This window comes from Phyllopteryx taeniolatus, chromosome 16 (genome assembly GCF_024500385.1).
Source record: "Phyllopteryx taeniolatus isolate TA_2022b chromosome 16, UOR_Ptae_1.2, whole genome shotgun sequence".
NCBI lineage: Eukaryota > Metazoa > Chordata > Actinopteri > Syngnathiformes > Syngnathidae > Phyllopteryx > Phyllopteryx taeniolatus.
The window spans coordinates 20,850,646-20,870,234 of NC_084517.1; the positions used below are offsets into that span (position 1 = coordinate 20,850,646).

Genomic DNA, 19,589 nt, shown 5'->3' on the forward strand with positions numbered 1-19,589 from the left:
TTTCAAATTCTGGTTTCAAAACAGGGTTAGGGTTTCAAAGTATGGTTTGGAATAATGGAATATGAAGAATTACAATGATACGCATACATTTACTAAAATGTCACAAATTCTTTGAATATTTTACAGAGAAGTCTGGAAATTCGGGTCTGGAAAAAGTTTTGGAATTTGGAAATCTCAGATGTGTCGGAACCCTGACAAGTGATGACTCTTCCAATAAATTCTTTCAAATATATGACATTGTTTTTTTCCAACATCTAGTCAGGAAAATGCTCCAATTTCAACCCTTCTCTTAAATACAGGGAAAGAAAACTTTTATTACATAATGATTCAATTCAAATATAATGCAAATAAAAGTTAAAAAAAAAATAGCACTTGTGTTTAAAAATAGCTCTTAGCGCTACTGTACCTTAGTTAAAAAAAACTGTTCATGAATAAAAACATGCTTATACAGGCTGTATGCATAGCAATAAGATTCATTCTAATATGTTTGATTTTTTTGCATATTTTAATACTTTACTGGAGTTTTTTTTTTTTTTTTTTTACAGTTTATGTACCAATTGTGAGTACTTTTATCAGCAAATCCTACGACGAGACACAAAAGAATTGAGACTCGGAAACACTTCATTCAGAAATACATTTATTGTTCAACATAAATAGATAAATTATGATTATTGCTGTCTTTATCCAATAAAGAAAGGTTTTGTTTTGTTTTCTTTTTGTAAAAAAAAAAAAAAAAAAATGACATTATGAATTGATTTTTGTTGTTGTTTGTTATTGGATTGCAAAATAAAAAAAACAACAAAAAAAAAAACAGTGGCGAGACACGTGGTGGCGTATAAATAAAAGCACCCTCGACGACGGCGGGACTTTGCGTCGTCTCAGCTGATAGCGTCGCGTTTGGACGGCGACTCGCTTGCTTTGACACCGCTTGCACAAAAATAACAGTTTGTTCCGTGCCATTGTGATGCGTGTTTGTGATGTGTGTGAGGGGATTGCGTGGAGAGCAAAGCCGGGCCCCGAACAAGGAGCTCATTCATGCTCTGCTTATTCATTCACTCTTTAAGGTGAACTTTGCTCTCTCTGTGTGTGTGTGTGTGTGTGTGTGTGTGTGTGTTACAGCAGACTGGGTGGGCATCCTCCTTATCAGCATTACAGTGATACGGCTGAAAAACAGCTCGTGTCCGCGTACAATCCCGATAGCGTCCGCCTAATTTTCGCACCTAAAGGAGCATTTTTCTTTTTCTTTTCTCGCCCGAAAATGGATTAAATACAGACATTCAATAACCAATGAAAAGTAAGCGTAATATATTTCATAACAAAAATAAAGCATCTTCCTGCTACTTGGCTTTTCCCCGCGTCTCCTCCCGTCGTTAATCCAAAGCGTACACAAGACTCGACGATACACTGTCAATAATAATAGGATGACGATAGCGAAAATTGGACGAGTCCTCCGGAGCGTCCACGTGTATAAATCGTTCGTAAAGAGCGTCCGGCTCTGTACACGGTCGGCGTCTTTCGTCCCGCGTCCGTTTAAAAGAGGGGCGGGGCACTTGAGTTGGCCTGCGGGAGGTCCTCCGCCGCTTTGTTCAAACACCGCCGTAGTGTCCCAAACACGAAAATCCCTTTCTTCGTCTCCCTTTGCGTCGCTCGCTCCTCATCATCCCTGGGTAGTCTTTTATTTGTTTTGTTTTTTAAGCAAAAAAATAATCATTAAAAAAAAAGCACCTTTGGCATCATTGTTTCTTAAGTTCGTCAGTCTTAATTAGGAAAAGTTCTTTTGTGTAGCGACGATGAGCCCAGGCTGACGTCCTCACCTCACGTCCACTGGTGGGGAAAAAGACGAGAGCGCAATGTTAGAAAACAACAACAAATAATAAATAATAAGACAAAAGAAATCAAGTTGTTGTTGGTGCCCAGTTTCATTCATGGTTGCATGCGTGTTGGCCGCTGGACTCTCGATCTGTGTTCTTCCAAAAATGTGGACCATCGGAACTCCAACGGTCCAAAAAACGGCTTCAAAAGTTGGAAATAAAGTCAGAAGTTGGCTATACATATATTTACTGTATATATTGTTGCATTTATTTGGTGTATATATATATATATATACAGTATATTTTTCTAAACTCCCCAAAATATTGGGAAGCTTTATTATCTCGTTAAATGTTGGACTTTTTGCACACATTTGATTTGCTTAAAATGCACACAATTGTTTTTCACTATGAAATGTAAAAATATTATTTGAAATATAAATAATTGTCTTTTTTCTTATCTTGTCTTAATATGTCATTTATGTTAATTGTTTTAATTGTGTTAGTACATTTTTTTTTAAATGTTGGCGTGCCTGTAAATATGACTTTTTGCAGTTATTTGTCTTTTTCATATAGTTTACATTGATTTCTATTTCTGTATTCCTTTTTATTTTTTTTTTCATGTAAAAAAACATGACTTTTAGATCATTTTTCTTTAGTGTACGGTGTTTCCGAGTGCCCAAAAAAGTAAAAAAATAAATAAATAAAAAGAATAAATAAATGGAATTTTTAACCCCAATTTTCTTGTTTCCCCATTTATAATAAAAGTATACTATCACAATTTTCTTTTGTTCTATTTTAGGCTTGTTGGGACAGTGGACGACTGGTTAGCTGATCTGCCTCACAGTTCTGGGGACTGGGGTTCAAATCCCGGTCCCGCCTGTGTGGCGTTTGCATGTTCTCCCCGTGCCAGCGTTGGTTTTCACCGGGCACTCCGGTTTCCATCCCAAAAAAACATGCGCGGTAGGTTGACTGAAGACTTTAAATTGCCCGTAAGTGTCAACGTGAGTGCGAATGGTTGTTTGTTGCTATGCGCCCTGCGATTGGCCGGCGACCAGTTCAGGGTGTACAAATTAATGCGCCGTCCAGTTGGTAAGCAAATATTGTTTCCCTACTATATCCATTATTCCTGGGGAGAATTCATCATCAAAGTAGAAACAAAACAAGAGAGCCAACAGCCGAGACTGTGTTTGAGTTCCGAGGGTCCGCTTCTTACAAATGGTGATTTAAAAGAAGAAGAAAAAAAAGATAATGTTAGCGCGCACAATCCCACGCAGGCAACATGACAGTGACGACAAATGTGCGCGCATGCCTCGGATCAGTGCGGGCATGCAGCATCGTCGTGATCGAGGAGCTCGGCGCCCCCCTGGAAGCCGCGTGATTGGTCGCTCGACGGTGATTGGCACCCGGGTGGCGAGGCGACAGGACGCCTACCTGTTCCCTTCACAGCTTTCCATTGAGAGGGAGACTTGGAGGGGGGTGGGCGCGTGGGCGGGGCAATGGGTGCGACTTGTGTTACGTCACCAATAAATCCTTGCGGGCCCTTAGCTTTTTAGATTTCCTTTTTTTACCTTTTGCCCTACGGTGGCCTGAAAGCACAAAGTCGGGGAGGGTGGATAAGGAGGGGGGAGTTGGGGGGAGGGGGGTTTAAAAAGCAAAAGAAGCAAGGGTTTATGATACAGAAAGACCCCTGGGATAGAAGCAGCAACTGCAGAGCTATGACACTAATAAATACTTCAGATGCCTTATCGGAGCACTTATCTGCTCCGAGGGAGAGAAAGGCTTCAGATCAAGGCCCCGGTTGAAGGGAGGAGGAGGTGGGCGGGGGTGGTTTGGGTGGGGGTGCGGGTGGGGGGGTTTACCTGGTGTCATGCCAAGCAGCCTTTGGACATCCCGGCTCAACACACACACACACACACACACACAAACACAAACGAGCGATTTACAGCAGGGGAGTAAAACTCATTTTTGTGACGGCCACGTTGAAGTTACGAGTTCCCTCAGAGGGTTACGACTGTCAAACCATATGCAGTATGTATCTTCGCCTCATCATACGTATTAAAAACTAATAAAAAACTCATTGATGGATAACAAGTTCTCAATTGAAAAGTCAAGGGAAATCGGTCTGTTCAACTATTCCATTTATTTTAAGAAAAGGGATTTGGTATCAAAAGTCCTTTTGGGACAGATTTGTTACAGATTGTCTTTCAAAGGCTTCCCAAAATCTCGTGGGGGGTCTTGGGTTTGACACTTGACAGTTTTTTGCAACAGGCGGCCACCTGACAGGTGTGCCAGTCTGCTCGGGAAAACGCTATCGTTCAGCAATAAACAGCTACGTGCACTTGAAGGAAGTGGACATCTCTTCGTGAACAGAAGATGTGCTGCTAACGTGTGAACCGCATACATGCTAAACCAAAGACTACCTGATCGAACTGAGGTCGGATTACCCCGAGAATTCAGAACCGTGCCAAGGCCGCCTCTACAAGGCGGTCTTGGACTGATCATGTGTTCAAACTGGACCGGACGAAAGGAGAAAATGCTGGTGCCAGTGTGGAAACACCCTAATTAAGGTTACACGACAAGGGCGCCCGAGAAGCGGGGGATTGGGTTTACCTGTTTCTGCGTCGGCGTGCTCCACGACGTGATGCTGCGACGTGCACACGCACTCCAGGTGGTCTTCTAACCGTACGAAGACCTCTTTCAGCTTGGGCCTCCTTTTGACGTACTCCACCTTGGCCACCTGTAAGGACGACGAGGAGGGGAACGCTTGGTCATCACTGAACACGGAGAAGCAAACATTCCTGCGAGGTCGATGCGCTGACTTCCGCTCGTCTGGGTGCTCTGTGAGCAGTTGATCAAACGTGTAAACAGTGAACGGCGTGGAGGACCCTCAAAATTGGAGAGTTGAAGGGTGGGTGCGGGGGGCCTGCGGCCTGAGGAGCAGACTTTGTTCTTGTGGGGCAGACTGGGAAATCCCCCATCGCTAGCCCCACCACCCCCGCTTCAACTTGAGGCCTAGAGCACCCACTTCCAGACACACACCCAAACTCAACACCTTGTCCCAACATGTTAACCAATATGAAAGCATTAGGACACCTGGCCATAAAGACTTTCTGCAAGGTTCTGGACTGTGTGCACCCGAAGAGACGAGCAAAGTGACCACTGATCTTTGCTCGTCATCAGCGTTCTTGTTCTTCCCAAAGTTGTTGATGCGTTTGAGGTCTACCCCACCCCCGCAGGCTGATTTACTGATTACGACGAGAGAGGGGAAGAACCACTTGAAATGCACCAAACAACACGAAGTGCAGGAATTCCGAGCCTTGAGCCTGGGAGCGCTATGATTAAAGCTGTACAGACAAGGCAGCTTGGAGGTTATCGGGTTGTGTAACAGCGGAGGTGGCTACATGTTTTTTTTTTTTCATTCTCTTATCCAAGCGCTACAGGCAGGTAACTTCCACGTTCGTCAGCGAGGGCCCGAAGGGCACATGGAAACAATATCCCGCCCCGCCCCAACCACCCACCGCACCGGAGAGGATATGAACCGACAATCCTCCGGGCCGCGGGTCTCTGGTCATACGGTCGGCATAAGGCGGGAGAGGCGTTCTCCCCTCCATCCTGCGCTGGCCCCGTGCCCGGTGGAGAATTAGTCACGCAGACAATTGAACATACCGAGTCTGTCTGGTAAAACAAAGCGTGTTGACACTCACGCAGCGCGATGTTCCTCATGCCAATACTGGGAAACAAAAGCTCTGGGGGGCAGCTACAATAGAAGTGAAAGCTTCAGCCTTTATAAAAGTGTAGGGAAAGCAGGAAGAAGATGGGGGGGGGGGGGGATAAAAAGGGGGTGAGCAAGCACAGGAGGTATGCAGTGAGCAAACAGATTACAATGGCGTCTGGCTCGGAGATGGTGTGTTTGCCATTATCGGGCCTTGACACGGCGAGGGGGACGGACCCAGCGCGTGAAGGCGAACCCCTCCGCCGCGTTTTTGCAAACACGAGGGGGTTATTTGAGGAGGAGGGCCGAGGGGGCCGACTGTGATCATGAACAGCGTCGGATGACATTTATGTGTTACCTATTAAGGTCAAGTTTCTAGGTTACCCGCGGAAGAAACGCAAACAGCGACGGGCCGGATAAGGCCACGGAGACTGTATCAAGGGTTTATTGTTCTGAACAAAACATGAAGACAGTATGTCGGCCAGACATTAATTAACCTGGAAAAAACATCGGGAATACTCAATCAACATGGAGATGACAGAACCATCGCAATCAGGTTGCGCTCGAGCCTACAGAAGGAGGACGGCGAGTCGTGCAGTTCAGCATCTGTGGTGTTTCCACTGCGATTTTCGAATGCAGGAGGGCCTTCGTGGAACGTGACGCAGTCTAAGTGTTCTTTAGTTTAGTTTTGTGCTCTTCCACAAGTTCGGATTCTCTGTGGACCAATCGATACACTCCTGCACGTCTAAGTAGTGTTTGGGCTTTTGGAGGAACTGAGTGATGAACTTATCCCTTCTGAACGTCTGTTTCCAAGTCGGTGTTGAAATGCCGATGGAATGAGGCCCTTCCCGCATCGGTAATTTACGCCCAGCAGAGCGAGTTGCAATATCATGACGTCATATCGTGAGTTACCCTGTGATTCCCACCCTGAGCTTGGATGTAGCCGATCTTCGCATACCTGGCATTTGTGTTGTTCTGCTTCGTTAGACAGCCAACTGGTTGAGAATGAATCAAAACTTCCTCTGCTGATCGCAGCCAAGTAGTGCACACGATTTATTTTATTTTTTGCCTCAATTGCTTGAGGAGGTAATTAATCAGAATCAACTGACAGAATTCTTGAAGATCAGTGCCAATCCTTGGGTACAGGATCACTGTGGTCCCCAAAAAACATCTTATAGAAGGGGAATATTTTGTACGTAAATGGTGACGGGGATCCCACATAAAAGCTTGCTGGCCAACAAACAACTACCGGCAGTCTGCTATCGCGATGGCCCCCGCTTGTCGAGAGCCCCTCCGGTCACTTTGTTCCTCCCGCAGCAAGGTGGAAAGCGCTGTGCAGGACTCACCCTTCCGATTGCTGTGAATGTGTGCACAACAATACTTTGCTCAAACAACCTCTTGCACTGCCTACTTTGTCAACACTCTCTCCCATATCGTGCGTGTGTGTTATGGAAAGGTGTTAACAGGGAAGGCACGGGCTCTACCGCCTACTTTCCCGGCAAGATTTATTTCTTCGCTCGGCGTACAAAGGCTTCTTATCCGGCGTAGAGTCAATGACTTCCCACATAAAACACACATCAAAAAAAGAGACCCCCATGGCACGGCGAGGGGGCCCCTACTCTTTGTATAAATCAAACTGCTCCTGAGAAAGCCGGGGCCCTGAGAAAGAGTCCCTTGAGCGGCTTGGGGGAATGATATCCGATCCGCGGGGTTGGGGTGAGGCAGGAGGCTCTGGGAAGTGAACCCCCTTCGCTTCGTCCCAGGCCCCCCCAGACAAGAGCCTCTGTGTGAAGCCGATTGTCTTGCTCGGCTTTAATTGGGAATTCCCTGAGCGCCGATGAGAGCATGACGGAGGGGAAAGTTTTACTCACGCCCTCCAAGGAAAACACAACGGGGGATGTGGATGTGCACCGCGGGGGCGTGAAGACTTGGAAGCGGCGCAAAAAAGGGAGTGAAAATAAATAAAATTGCATGTTTGTTTAGAGAACGCGGGGACGGAAAGCGGGCGGGTGCAATGGCGACCCATCCAGCGAGACAATCTGAGCTTGTGCCCCGCGAAACAGAAAGAACCCAAAAGGAACCCTCTGAATCTTCTGGAGAGAAAGAAGAAATGAAACCACAAAGCGGCCAGACAGCCCACTGCTGCCCTCTTCTTCAACCCGTCATAACGTGCGCTCGGGCTGACGAGCGGCGAGGTTATCGCGGGCGGCGCCTAACCGACAAGAAAGGGGCGCATTTATCACGTCTGGAGGTCATCCGCGATGCCCGCAAAGACCCCGCGTGGCACGACTCCCTGAATATAACGGAGCGCCAGATGTGGATATCTGAGGGCAGCGGAAGGCACGAGATCAAATATCAAAGAATGGCGTCTTTATGATCCTCGGCAGAACAATGGAGGAGGGGTGGAAAGGGCGAGGAAGAGCGAGCGAGGGAGTGAACGACAACTTCGTATCGCCATCGGACTCCTGCAGCGGACGATGAAATCATAGCAGACAAAAAATCCAATGAATACGAAAATAGCACTGATGCGATGCGCTGTTCGAGCGACTCCTTGGCCTGCTCGGGACCCTCCCGTGACCCGTGGGGATCCTAAAATCTTCTAAAAACATCCTTCTTCATCGATGCCGTCCGTGCAAAGGGGCTTCAAACCATTTATTACTGTACAGCTGTCACTCCATCGCTGATAGTTGACTACTGTACAATTTGCCCTTCTTATTTGCATATATATATATATATGTATTCATTAATTCTACACAGTTGCCACATGCACAGTTGCTCAAATTCTAAATATGTATATATATGTATAAATATTATTCTTGTGAGCTGTTTACTTAGTGATTTTCTTCTATTTTAACGTAAAACAGACTGTGAGCGAGAGAGAGTCCTGTATCTGACCTGCTGTCGCCAAGGTAACAGGCAGAGTGTTCATGTGTGTCAGGGTTGGGATGGTGGGGGGGGGGGGGGAGCAGTGACCGGGACCCCCACACTCAGCCGTGCGGCTACATCCGCCTGGCCTCCGTCAAGCCTCCGCTTTGATCGAGCAGCCATCAACACTTCATTACTCTGCGGCCCCGTCTTCCTCGCACACAAATGGCCTTGTCGCCACGCTGCGGTGGGGGAGTTTACGTAGCATAGCATAGCGCGCGCTCTGTCACACACACACACACACAGACGAAAACAATCTCCCTCTTAGGTTTACACAGATGTGAGCCGACGACCCCCGAGGACCTCTGCCAAATACTTGTACATCAAAAGTGACTTGTTGCCAAAATACACCATTTTGATTTGATGAGGCTACCTTATACGGTGTGAGCTTGAGACGACTTGACGGAAGTCAGAGTGTTCGCTATCGTGCGCTACGTTCGCCATGAGATTCAACACTTTGAACAGGCTCTGTCAGAATTTAAGGTTTGCATTAATAAGTGATACAAAAAAAAAAGATACAGAGGGAGGAATTCATTCTCACTTTTTGACATTTGGTTCATTATGGCTTAATTGGAACAACAGTCCACCCTGGAATCCCAACGGTAGAAAATAGCCTGCTCACTAAGGAACACACAAACAAATGTCTTTTCTTCATAGTTTAGCCTTGACGGAGGTCTGCACTCTACGACTGCGTCTCACACTCGCTTTCCAATGAGGATCTCAAACGCAATTTGCGCACGTTCACGGGCGAGCGAGGCCAAAGCTGAATAGTTCAAGCCGTGTCGTGGCCTGTTGACTGCTGGAAGAACAAACAGAGAGGCATCGCTATTCATACGTGCGCACACAAGTACACAACGCGCAAAAGAATGCAGGAGCATACTTACTTCCTGTCTGAAAAGTATTAGTAAAGCTGGACACAGAGGGAGAAGAGTGAATGACTCATAAATGTTCTAGTGCTCGTCTCGTCCTAATTAAAGTTGTCTGCCAGATTAACAGGACAGGCTTGTACAGTACGGAGCCAAAGCATAAAGGGAAAAAAAAGGGGGAATAAATACATAAATAAGTACATGAATAAAGGTGTATTTGGACAAATGCCAACTGGCAGGAGTGTGTTCTTTTCCTAGACGCAGTCCGGCGCAAGTAAAACAAGCACGGGGCGTTTTTTGATTTCTAATAAATGTGAGGAGAAGCAAAACGTGGACATCTATTCACTGAGGGCACTTAGAAAATGAATCGAAATGAAGCTTCACTCAGAAAATGAATCGAAATAAAACTTGACACTGTCACTGTGACGAAATGTGTTTTTCACGATTGTGCACGATCGTGACTGTCAATACAGTGATTATCGCTTATTACTTATTTCAGGGCATCACGGCGATCAAGTGGCTCGGAATTCTGCATCTTGCCTGAGATTGAATCTCATTTGCATGCTCGCCACGTGCTTGTGTGGGTTTTCTCAGGGTACTCCGGCTTCGGGAAAACACGCATGTTAGATTCATTGAAGATTCTACATTTTCTGTAAGTGTGAATGCGAGTGTGATTTGTTTGCGTCTTCATGGCCCAAAACACTAAAAGATCTATCCGGTCACATATTCTTTTCCCTTCCGCTGGCTACCGAGTTCTAACAGTGTCACACAGGGGACAAAATGGCACGGACCACGCACGCATTCCGTCTGGATGGAGGCTCGGTCACCAGTCGCCGTCTCGTTTGAGCCCAAACAGAGCTCCTATTGATGAGGCGAACTGGCTCGCAAAAGAAATAAGACATGTTTGCGTGCAGACAGACTCTCCCACTTCCACATGAGTCAGCATTTCTGAACATTTAAAAACCAGAACATCTAACCAGATCCGGTGCGCAAATCCAGCGGTGGGCGGTTCAGGGCCAACAAGGTCTTCTCTGCGGGCCTACATCCATCTGGCAATCCATTTTCTTCCGCTTATCAGGTCACAGGGGCTGCAACCGAAGCTCCCTCTCCCGAGCCACTTGGTCCAGCTTTTCCAAGGGATCCTGAGGAATTTCCAGGCCAGCCGGGAGACGTAGTTTCTCCAGCGTGTCCTGGGAAGTGCCATGGGCCTCTTCCCGGCGGGACATGCCCGGAACACCTCACCGGGGAGGTGTCCAAGAGTCATTCTAACCAGATGCCAGAGCCATCTCATCGGGCTCCTCTCGATGCGGAGGAGCAGCAACTCTCGTCTGAGGAAACCCATTTTGGCCACTTGTATCCGCGGTCTTGTTCTTTCGGTCACAACCTCAGTTGAGGGTAGGAACGTAGATCGACCGATAAATCGAGCGCTTTGGCTTTCGGCTGAGTTCCTTCTTTACCGTGATGGACCGATACAGAATTCAAATTTGTCCTCACAGACAGAGGCAGAGTGCTGCCCTTTGATGATGTCGGCATTTTTCTGTCCTCTGGTTGCTTGGTCGGAGCAAAACTTGTTACAGCTAAATTCAACTAGCCTAGCACTTCTTTAGCGATCTGCACACATTAATGCATGTAATCATCAGGCTCTCTGGTCTTGTCACATTATTAGAGAAATACTGATTCTGAGCTGTTGATGATGATGTATGTCGTGTGCTACGATATTGCATTTTCATATAGTATGGCATTCAAGATTAGGCCCAGGTGCCAAATGCACGGCCCGCCGAAGGGGGACTCTGGTGAGAAAACACCCATGAATTCCCACCGTGACCGAGGGCACGGCGTCATCCCAGTGATTAAAGAGTGCAGACAATAGAGTCCAGAGTCAAACACACAAGACGAGAAACGTTCCAAGTCTGTCTTGAGCTCATGACTGCCGTGCCTCCGAACTGAGCGATGTCTAAATAGCGCCGACTTTTTGACTCATCTCGAGCCACGCCGTCCGCGCTCTTGACGCTGAACAGAAAGGGGACGTGTTTGAAGTGAGCGAGGAGGTTTCTGGGAACCGCGCAAAAAAACAAAACAGCCCCTTTCAGTCCCTCGTTCTTTGTCACATGGCGTCTTCCAGGCTTCCGGACAAGACAAAGAGCCAAACAGACAGAGAGAGAGCGGCGAGATGGCTGCGCAGTGGCCGGACTCCAGACGGCCATGAGAAATCCATTTATGGATTTTCGATTATTTAAGAGGAAGATCAGATGGGGGCATGAACAAGGTTGTGAATGCAAGTTTGCTCGAACAAAGTTTGAATTCAAACATGGACTCAGGTTGAATGTTGAACGAAGTCAGGACGTTCATTTTATTTCATTTCATTCTTATTCCTCAGCAACAATTTCTAGGAAGAGGTTTTGCGGTCAAGCGCCGGAACGTGTGGCCTACCTTAACGGTGCGGTGGTGCTTGCGCGAGGCCTGGCAGCGCATGTTGCTGGTGTTGCAGCAGCCCGTGCAGCGTTTGACTTCCACGCAGGGCGGCCATATCAGGAAGTTGGCCGACGTGGGGTCCACCTGGCTCCTGGGGATCTCGTAGATCACCGTCCGCGTCTTGCACGCCGCGGGGACCGCCTCCTCCACTGGAGGGACAGACGGAGGGGAAGAAAAAAGGGCGGCGCAATTAATGGCGAATTTCCGAGGCAGACCGCTCGATGGCTGCTCGTTGCATTCGTTGGCTGACGATTATTGGATGACTCACTCCAACGCGTCTCGCTTTGCCCCAGATCACACCCAACCTCGTCGGACATTGGCCAGAAGACACCCAAAATGCTTGTCGAGTACACATTAGCCACCAAAGTCGCAACTATTGAGCAATCGGGGTTGAGGCAGTGGCCACTAACTTCATCTTGAATCGTAATTCTTTGGACATCTCGGGCAACGTTGTGCTCCAAGCAAAGGTCATAAAGGCACGCTTGCACACAAGACAGGAAGTGAGCCTTGCCAGCCAGCCGCATTGAAAAGATCAAAAGTATTTCACAGAAAATAACAGCAAAAAAATGTTGTATTATTCATTATTATTAGTATTATAGCAAAAACTAGTTTTAAATGAATGGGAGTGTCATCGCCTATGTGAACGACTACAAAATACGATCAAACGCATCATTAATTTGAATTAAATTACATTAAAATGTAATTTCATTAAATTCGACCTTCTCCAGGTGTGAAAAGCTATAAAATAAAATAAAATATAAAATAAGTAAAATAATCAAAATAAAATAAAATAGCATTTTATTCAATTAAAATAAATTTTATGTATGTGAACAGCTATAAAATATAATTAAAAATAATTATTTAAAGAATAAAATAAAATAACATTTTATTAAATTAAATTAGAGAAAATAATATAAAACATTCTGAAAATAATAAAACAACATTTTATCAAATTAAATTGGAGCATCACTGCTTATGTGGACACCGTCAAAATACACGTTAAAAAGGGCATTTCTGAATTATTCCGCATGCAATTTGATTCTGATTTGTGTTGTGCAGCATGTTCCCCTTTTTGGAGCACTTCCAGCACACTCAACGTAGCCCATCATGCACGTCACACGAAAGCGGAGCAAAGCAATTCTCCACGCCTCCATCAGATATCGCGGCCCACGACATTTGACGGAGAAATCCGACGGAAGGCCTCGGCGAGCTGCAACTCGACGCCTTGAATGTCTGGAATTTTCACGCTTAAGGACATATTCCTCTCCTGACGCGAGTCTCGCCTCTGATCAAAAAGTGCATCCTCCCTGCGCCCATAAATACTCGCTGCGCCGCCATTAAAAAGCCACTAAATATTCGTCTACTCTGCAATGAGTCTTAAGAGGACCTCAAGTGCTTGTGCCGTCGCTTTAACACGCAAAAGGTGACACGCCTGCGGAATTAATCATAACGCAGCAGACATGGAAAAGAAAGGTATTTTAAAAAAAAAGAAAAGTAAGCTATTTTGAATAAAATATGATATTATCTTGCATATTATATTGAAATTATGCCAACAAGGTAGAATAAAATTTAAAATAGTAAAATTAAGAAAGCTCTATGAAGAAAATAAAATGTAATGTCCATTACTATGAAACTTGAGCATAACAGAAAAATCAAATCTATTAATTTTTAAAAATAATATTAAAATTAAGGGTTTTAAATAAAATGTTCAATTATGTGTTATGTATAATTTAAAATTAAAAAATATAAGAAAAAATGCTGAAGAAAAACAATTATTTCATTTTCATGAAATGTCAGCAAAATTAAGATTTTGGGGGGGAATAAAATATTACATTATAAAAAATATATATATATATCTCAACAATGTCTGAATTGAATGTAGAATTGAAAAATAATAGAATCAAGAGAACTATGAAGGAAATAAAATACAATTCATTTTAACATAAAATAAGGAAAGTCAAACAATTTTTTAAATAATTATACAATTAAGTTTTTTAAAAGAAAATATTTCATTATAATACTTATAATTTACATCAACAATGTCCATTATACATAATAGACAATTCAATGTTTTATTATAATAAATATGATACTCACGTGATGGTTTTTAAAATGGTTCATTTAAAGTGTCAATTAAATAAGACAAAATCAATTTTGAAAATGACAATATCCGATTCAGAAAAAATATTTTAGTTATCTGTGCGTATCAGCAATAGTGTGTTTCGAATGCAACTGCAGCAAAAAAAAATAAAAAAAAAAAATCAATGCAAAAATATTTATAGAAAATATATAACAATGTAATATAATAGACAACACTTTTCATCCATTTCATTAGATTTCATTTTAATGACATGGACGATAAGTCTAATTGTAACTTAAATAGAAAACGTTTCTTTTTTTTATGGCTTGTGAATTGTTATGATGTCGAACCTAATGGGATGTAACAACATTTTGAGTCGCAGTTCAAAAGGGAAATGGGATTTTCCTTGTGACGTTCACAGTATGTGCGCAATCTGGATCAAATCCAGATGCCACCTGGCTTGATTTACAGCTTCCAAATGTACACGCAAACCACTACGACGAGGACTGCGAATACTACAGCTACTACTAGCAAAACCTTTCACGCTAATAATATTCACGCCGTCGCCAAGTTGGAGCTAAACACGACACCATCGGCGATGGCTATTAATAGGAAGAGTAACTCTAAATATAAGGGCGAATATTAGTCGGTCTTACCGAGGCTCCTCTTGCGGCGGCTGTGTAGCTGCGAGCTCTTCAGGTCGCTATAGTAACCCGGATGGCGGGAGGAATTCTTGTGCTGGTGTTGCTGGTGGTGCTGGTGGTGGTGGTGGTGCTTGTGATGCTTGGGCTCCTCGATGACATCGTTTCCCGTACCTCGTCAAAACACAAGGCAGCCACGTTTCACATTGCGTTCAGGTTTTACGCATGCAGAGTCTCAGGTTCCAAAAAAAAAAAACGAAAAAGGTCAACACATTTGAAGCAGCTTTAAAAACAAGTCCACACAATATATCATGGCAAGCATTTGATCACTCATATTATTTCACAATGAACTTACAGTACAGCATAAAAATGAGTTCCATTTTTAGAAACTGAAATAGTAAGATGCAATTGGTGCAATCAATTAATTATCATCTATTTTCGAAAACAAAACAAAAAAAGACAAATCAATTCTTTTTTATAATGAAACCAAATCAAATGAAAACTATTTATATATTACATCTAAATAATTAAAATCTCACATTTTAAATACAGTAATATAATCTAATCATGGCAAACATTTAAAATCAATGAGTTTGTTTGAATAAAAACAAATTCAAAATCAAATCATATAAGTGTAGAACATTAACAAATATAATAACAGTGATCTAACCAAATCAAATCAAAGCTATTCAAAAGTAAATAAGCATAATAATATTAATAAGTAATGTCATTAAACTGAAATCAATTAGACATTTTAAAATGAATTACAAATATAACCTTAATTCCTCTAGAATTTCAAAGTATTTCATATCATATAATAATATCCATAATTAAATACAAATATTTTATTATTATTTTATTATGCTGCAACTTCAGTGCAGCATAAAAAAATACAATGAATTTAATTCTATTCTTTAAATTCTAATATAATATATACTGTAAATATCAATATTTGATTAAATACAGTCACAGCATAAATAATGAATATTGTAAAATTATAATCATAAACTTCCTTCCTGTAACGTTTGACTCAAGCACAGTGACGTCGGCTTGAGTCACGTGACGCGAATTTGTAAGAGCAGCCTCTGACGTCGCCTCTTCTTCATTGCAGGCGTGAAGTAACCAGCTGACTCAGCACATTGACACAAAACGCTCATTTTGACAGCTGCTACTCCGTCACCATTAACCCCTGCGCCTCGCTGGCGCTTTCACGTCTCTCGTTTAGCCAAACGTTTACCTTTGCAATGAACAACCACATGTTTTCTTCCACGAAAGCGACTTGCTCAGCTTTTTCCAACTCATCTGATAAAGCTTGTTTTGGTCCCCCCCCCCGCCCTGAATATTGCAGAGGACGCCGCAATAAAATAATAAAGCCGTGCTCACATCCAACACCGCTGAGAGCAGAGAGTGGATGTTTGCGCGCAGTCTGGATGTTTGCGCAGCGGGTGGGGTCACCTGCGCCCTTCGCGTAAACACACTACATAAACTCCTCTTGTTATCCTGCGTTGCGTGTTCAAACTCGACCTGCGAGCAGCACAACAAAAGCGACGTCGCGGGCCAAATGTGACGCACGATATCACGTTGATGTACACGTCCTGGCATCCCCACAACTCCTACAATAGACGCACGCTAATGTGGAGGCTTGTATCTCAGCATTCAAAGTACAATAAATGGCTGGGACGTGCCAAAGAATTGTTTGTATGAATGCTCATCTTTCAGCATTCACTCACTATTGAGTTTGGGCGTGCAAAGGAAAATGTCTCAGCATTCAGCACACAACTCATTTTAGACACACAATATTGGGAATGCTCATCTCGCAGCATTCAACCCGCAGTAAATAACTTCAAAGTCCAAAAAAAAAAAAAAGTGTTGCTATGTATGCTAATGTCTCAGCATTCAACAAGTAATCAATAGTTTTGGCGTGCAAAAAAAAAACAAGTGTTAGTATAAATGCTCATGTCTTAGCATTTAGCATAAGACATTTTGGACACAATATTGTGAAGACTTGTCTATCAGCATTCACTCAACAAATGTGGACACACTTTAGTGTTAATGCAAAGGTTTGTGTCTCAGCATGAAACCCACAATAAGAAGATTGATTAAATGTTACAGAAACACCATTGCGTTAATGTGAAGGATTGTATCTCAGCATTCAACTCGCAGTAAATAGTTCCAGTGTGTCAAGATGAAAGCTCATCTTTCAGCATTCATCTTTAGTCATTTTAAACTCTTGATATAATGTTAATGTGAATGCTTGTCTCTCAGCATTCACTCAAAAAAAGGTAGCGGACGCACAATACAGCATCAATGTGAAGGCTCGCCACTCAGCATTCACATATCAAAGCTTGGACACACACAAAACAAAATGTCAAAATGATTGCTCATCTCTCAGCATTAAGTCCTCTTGAACAAACAATAATGCGGAGGCATGTCTCTCAGCATTACACATGCAATGAATAGTTTGGATGCTCCGGAAAAGTGTTCCTACGCATTGTCTAATGTGGACGCTTGTCTCTCAGCATTCGGCAAACAATACACATTTTGCCTGCACGAAAGCCGCTGTATGAATGAATGCTCATCTCTCAGCATCCGTACAAATAGTGTGGATACGCACTTTTGCATTCACGTGAATGCTTGTCTCACTTTTTTAATACACGATACAGCGTTAATGTTGAGACTCGTCTCTCAGCAGTCAATGCAAAATAGTGTGCTGTAATACTGTTTGGACACGCAAAAACGTTTCTCAGCATTCATCATTGCTCGTTTGGGACACACAATACAGTGTTAGTGAGTGCTTGTCTCTCAGCACTCACACACAATAAATACTTTGGACTGGACATAGAAAGAAGTGTTTGGATGCACAGCATAGCGTTAACGGCCACGCTCGTCTCTCAGCATTCAACACGCCAAATAGTTTGGACACACAAAAATGCTAGTATGCATGCTCATCTCTCAGCATTCAGCATGTCATCTTGGAGACACTACATGGCGTTAATGCGAATGTTTGTCTCTCAGCATTCAACACAGTTTTTCATGTTTCCACACACTGCATTTTAAATGCCTTATCTTATTTCTTTTCTTTTCTTTGTTTTTTTTGTTTTGTTTTTTTAAGGGCCGCTGCCGCATCTCAACTAGAATCAAGACAATTCCGACGATTGTCTGGACTCGATCCAAGACCGAAGCACTTTGACCCGATCTGATCATTGCTGACTAAGCAGAATACATTTATGACCACGGTCCAAATTGCGTGACGTCACTTCGACCCAAATAATGCCGTTGGGGTCACAAAGCACACTTTGAAAATCAAGAAAGGGATCAAGAGGCAGAATTTACCTACGGAGTCAATTTCGAGCAGCCGCTGGAGGTCGCTGATGCTGTGGATTTCACTGCGGGACAATCTGTCGATCAGCTCCTGGGGAAAGTGCACTTCCTTCGGCGCGAGCGGGGACAGAAGCAAGTTAGACAAGTGGAGAGAAAGCTGCAACTGTTATCATTCCTATGATTCTTATTGTCATTGGAAACGCTCTGTTGCTTCAAGAAGCGCTTTGGACGCTTTTTTGGTTGTTTTTTTTGCAACCGCACTGCTGCATTCTGCTGCGCCAATGGGGAACAATTCTTGAGTCCAAAGTATTTAAATACGCATTTATTTATTTTTTTACTGCATAATTGGCGGTGCAGCAAGTTGGTGTGCAAAGAGCGCAGCTTTTTTTCTTTTTTTTTTTTGCACTTGTTGCGCTGGTGCAGCAGCAGCAGGCGCCTCAACACCAAGCAAAGCTTCACTCTGCTGCTGCTGCTGCTGCAAGTTCCCACCAAGTTTGCCCACTTGGCTCGGGCTACAAACAAATTAGGCAACAAAAACCCAAAATAACCAGAGCGGCTTGGACAAGTCTGCTTTCTTTCAAAGGGGGGGGGGGGGGGGGGGGGGGGGCTTAAATCACATCAAACGCACACGTGTTGTTTTTTTTTTGGAGGGTCTTACCTGAGCGGTGGCCAGCAGCAGGTACGTCGTCCACAGCAGGAAGTAGTAAATTGCGGCTCTCATCTCCTTTTGAATTTGGACTGAACCCCAAACGAGACGAAGCGGTCGTGGAGGAGCCGCGCAGTCGCTCCTGGCCCCCGAGGACCCTCGACCATCCCCTCACGGCGGGGGGGGGGGAGAGAATGCTGCTGCTCCGGTCGAGATTTGCGTGGAAGAAAGTGTGATTGATTGGATTGGCTTTTGGTTTTTGGTTTTGCGTGTGTGTGTGTGCGCGTGTGTCACTCCTGCGCGACAAGCTGAGCGACGCAGCTCGGCATAGCTCCTCAAAAAGTGGGACGAGCCCAAGTCAAGCCAGACGCGCGGTGCACTTGTCCGTCACACACACACGAATCCTGACTGTTTTAGAAAAAGGCTTTTCTAAAAGTTCTCTTTGGAATAATAATAATAATAAAAAAGGTAATCCAGTAGAGAAGATCCTGTCGGAAATCACAAATGCACCAAGGAGGAGCGTGAAGGTGGGAGTTGAAGTTGTCGTCATCCACAGCGCGCACCGGAGTGCAAACGGACTGAGGGCGAGCGTGCGAGCGGCTGCTTAATATACGGAGAGGCGGCGTGCAGCTCCGCAACATTTGCGCCTCCCCTCGCGACTCCCTGACGGTGCGGCGCCCTCCGCCAGGGGAGCTGCGAGGCTGGCCGAGGAAGGAGCACAAACCCCCCCTCCACCACCACCACCACCACGCCTCTTCACCGGCAGCCCTCAAACCTTTTACACGACCCCAAAAAACACTCGAGTATCAAAGTACCACCATTAAAATACAGTAGCACACTAGGCCCAAGTGATTATTACAAAACAGACAGAGGTTTTATTCCTCAAAATGTATGTTTCATATTATTGTAAGCCATTGTAACATTTGGGACTATTTGGACATTGACACTGTGCTTAAATATGGGGGGGGGAACTGTCCTAAAATATTGATTTAAATTAAAATGTATTGCACATCAAGATAAAACAAAAAAAATGACTGAAATCAATGTTTAAAAACAAACAGTTGTTAAAGATTAAATCAATTGTCCAAAAAAAAAGTACAACACAACAGAAGGTG

General features: G+C 44.1%; 1 protein-coding gene across 2 annotated transcripts; it reads right to left on the bottom strand.

Annotated features, from left to right (window-relative positions):
- Positions 1-615: 615 nt before the first annotated feature.
- Positions 616-19,159, bottom strand: pdgfab (platelet-derived growth factor alpha polypeptide b). 2 transcript variants are annotated; one of them, XR_009784817.1, is made up of 7 exons: positions 18,487-19,159; positions 17,841-17,937; positions 14,523-14,681; positions 11,745-11,935; positions 4,422-4,548; positions 3,243-3,397; positions 616-1,824 (listed from the first exon to the last, which is right to left on the bottom strand). XR_009784817.1 is itself a non-coding variant. In XM_061749307.1 (6 exons), the coding sequence occupies exons 1-6, from the start codon at positions 18,547-18,549 to the stop codon at positions 1,811-1,813; spliced, it is 651 nt and encodes a 216-aa protein (XP_061605291.1). In that variant the 5' UTR covers positions 18,550-19,110; the 3' UTR covers positions 616-1,810. The 2 variants fall into 2 exon arrangements, 1 of the variants encoding a protein (XP_061605291.1); XM_061749307.1 differs by lacking the exon at positions 3,243-3,397 and having other exon boundaries at positions 18,487-19,110.
- Positions 19,160-19,589: the final 430 nt, after the last annotated feature.

Excerpts from the sequence above, each read along its gene's own strand:
- pdgfab (XM_061749307.1), bottom strand. The coding sequence starts at position 18,549 with ATGAGAGCCGCAATTTACTACTTCCTGCTGTGGACGACGTACCTGCTG. Across the intron at positions 17,938-18,486 it reads TGCTGCTGGCCACCGCTCAG|GAAGTGCACTTTCCCCAGGA; the intron begins GTAAGACCCTCC and ends CTCGCGCCGAAG. Across the intron at positions 4,549-11,744 it reads AGCACCACCGCACCGTTAAG|GTGGCCAAGGTGGAGTACGT; the intron begins GTAGGCCACACG and ends TCGTCCTTACAG.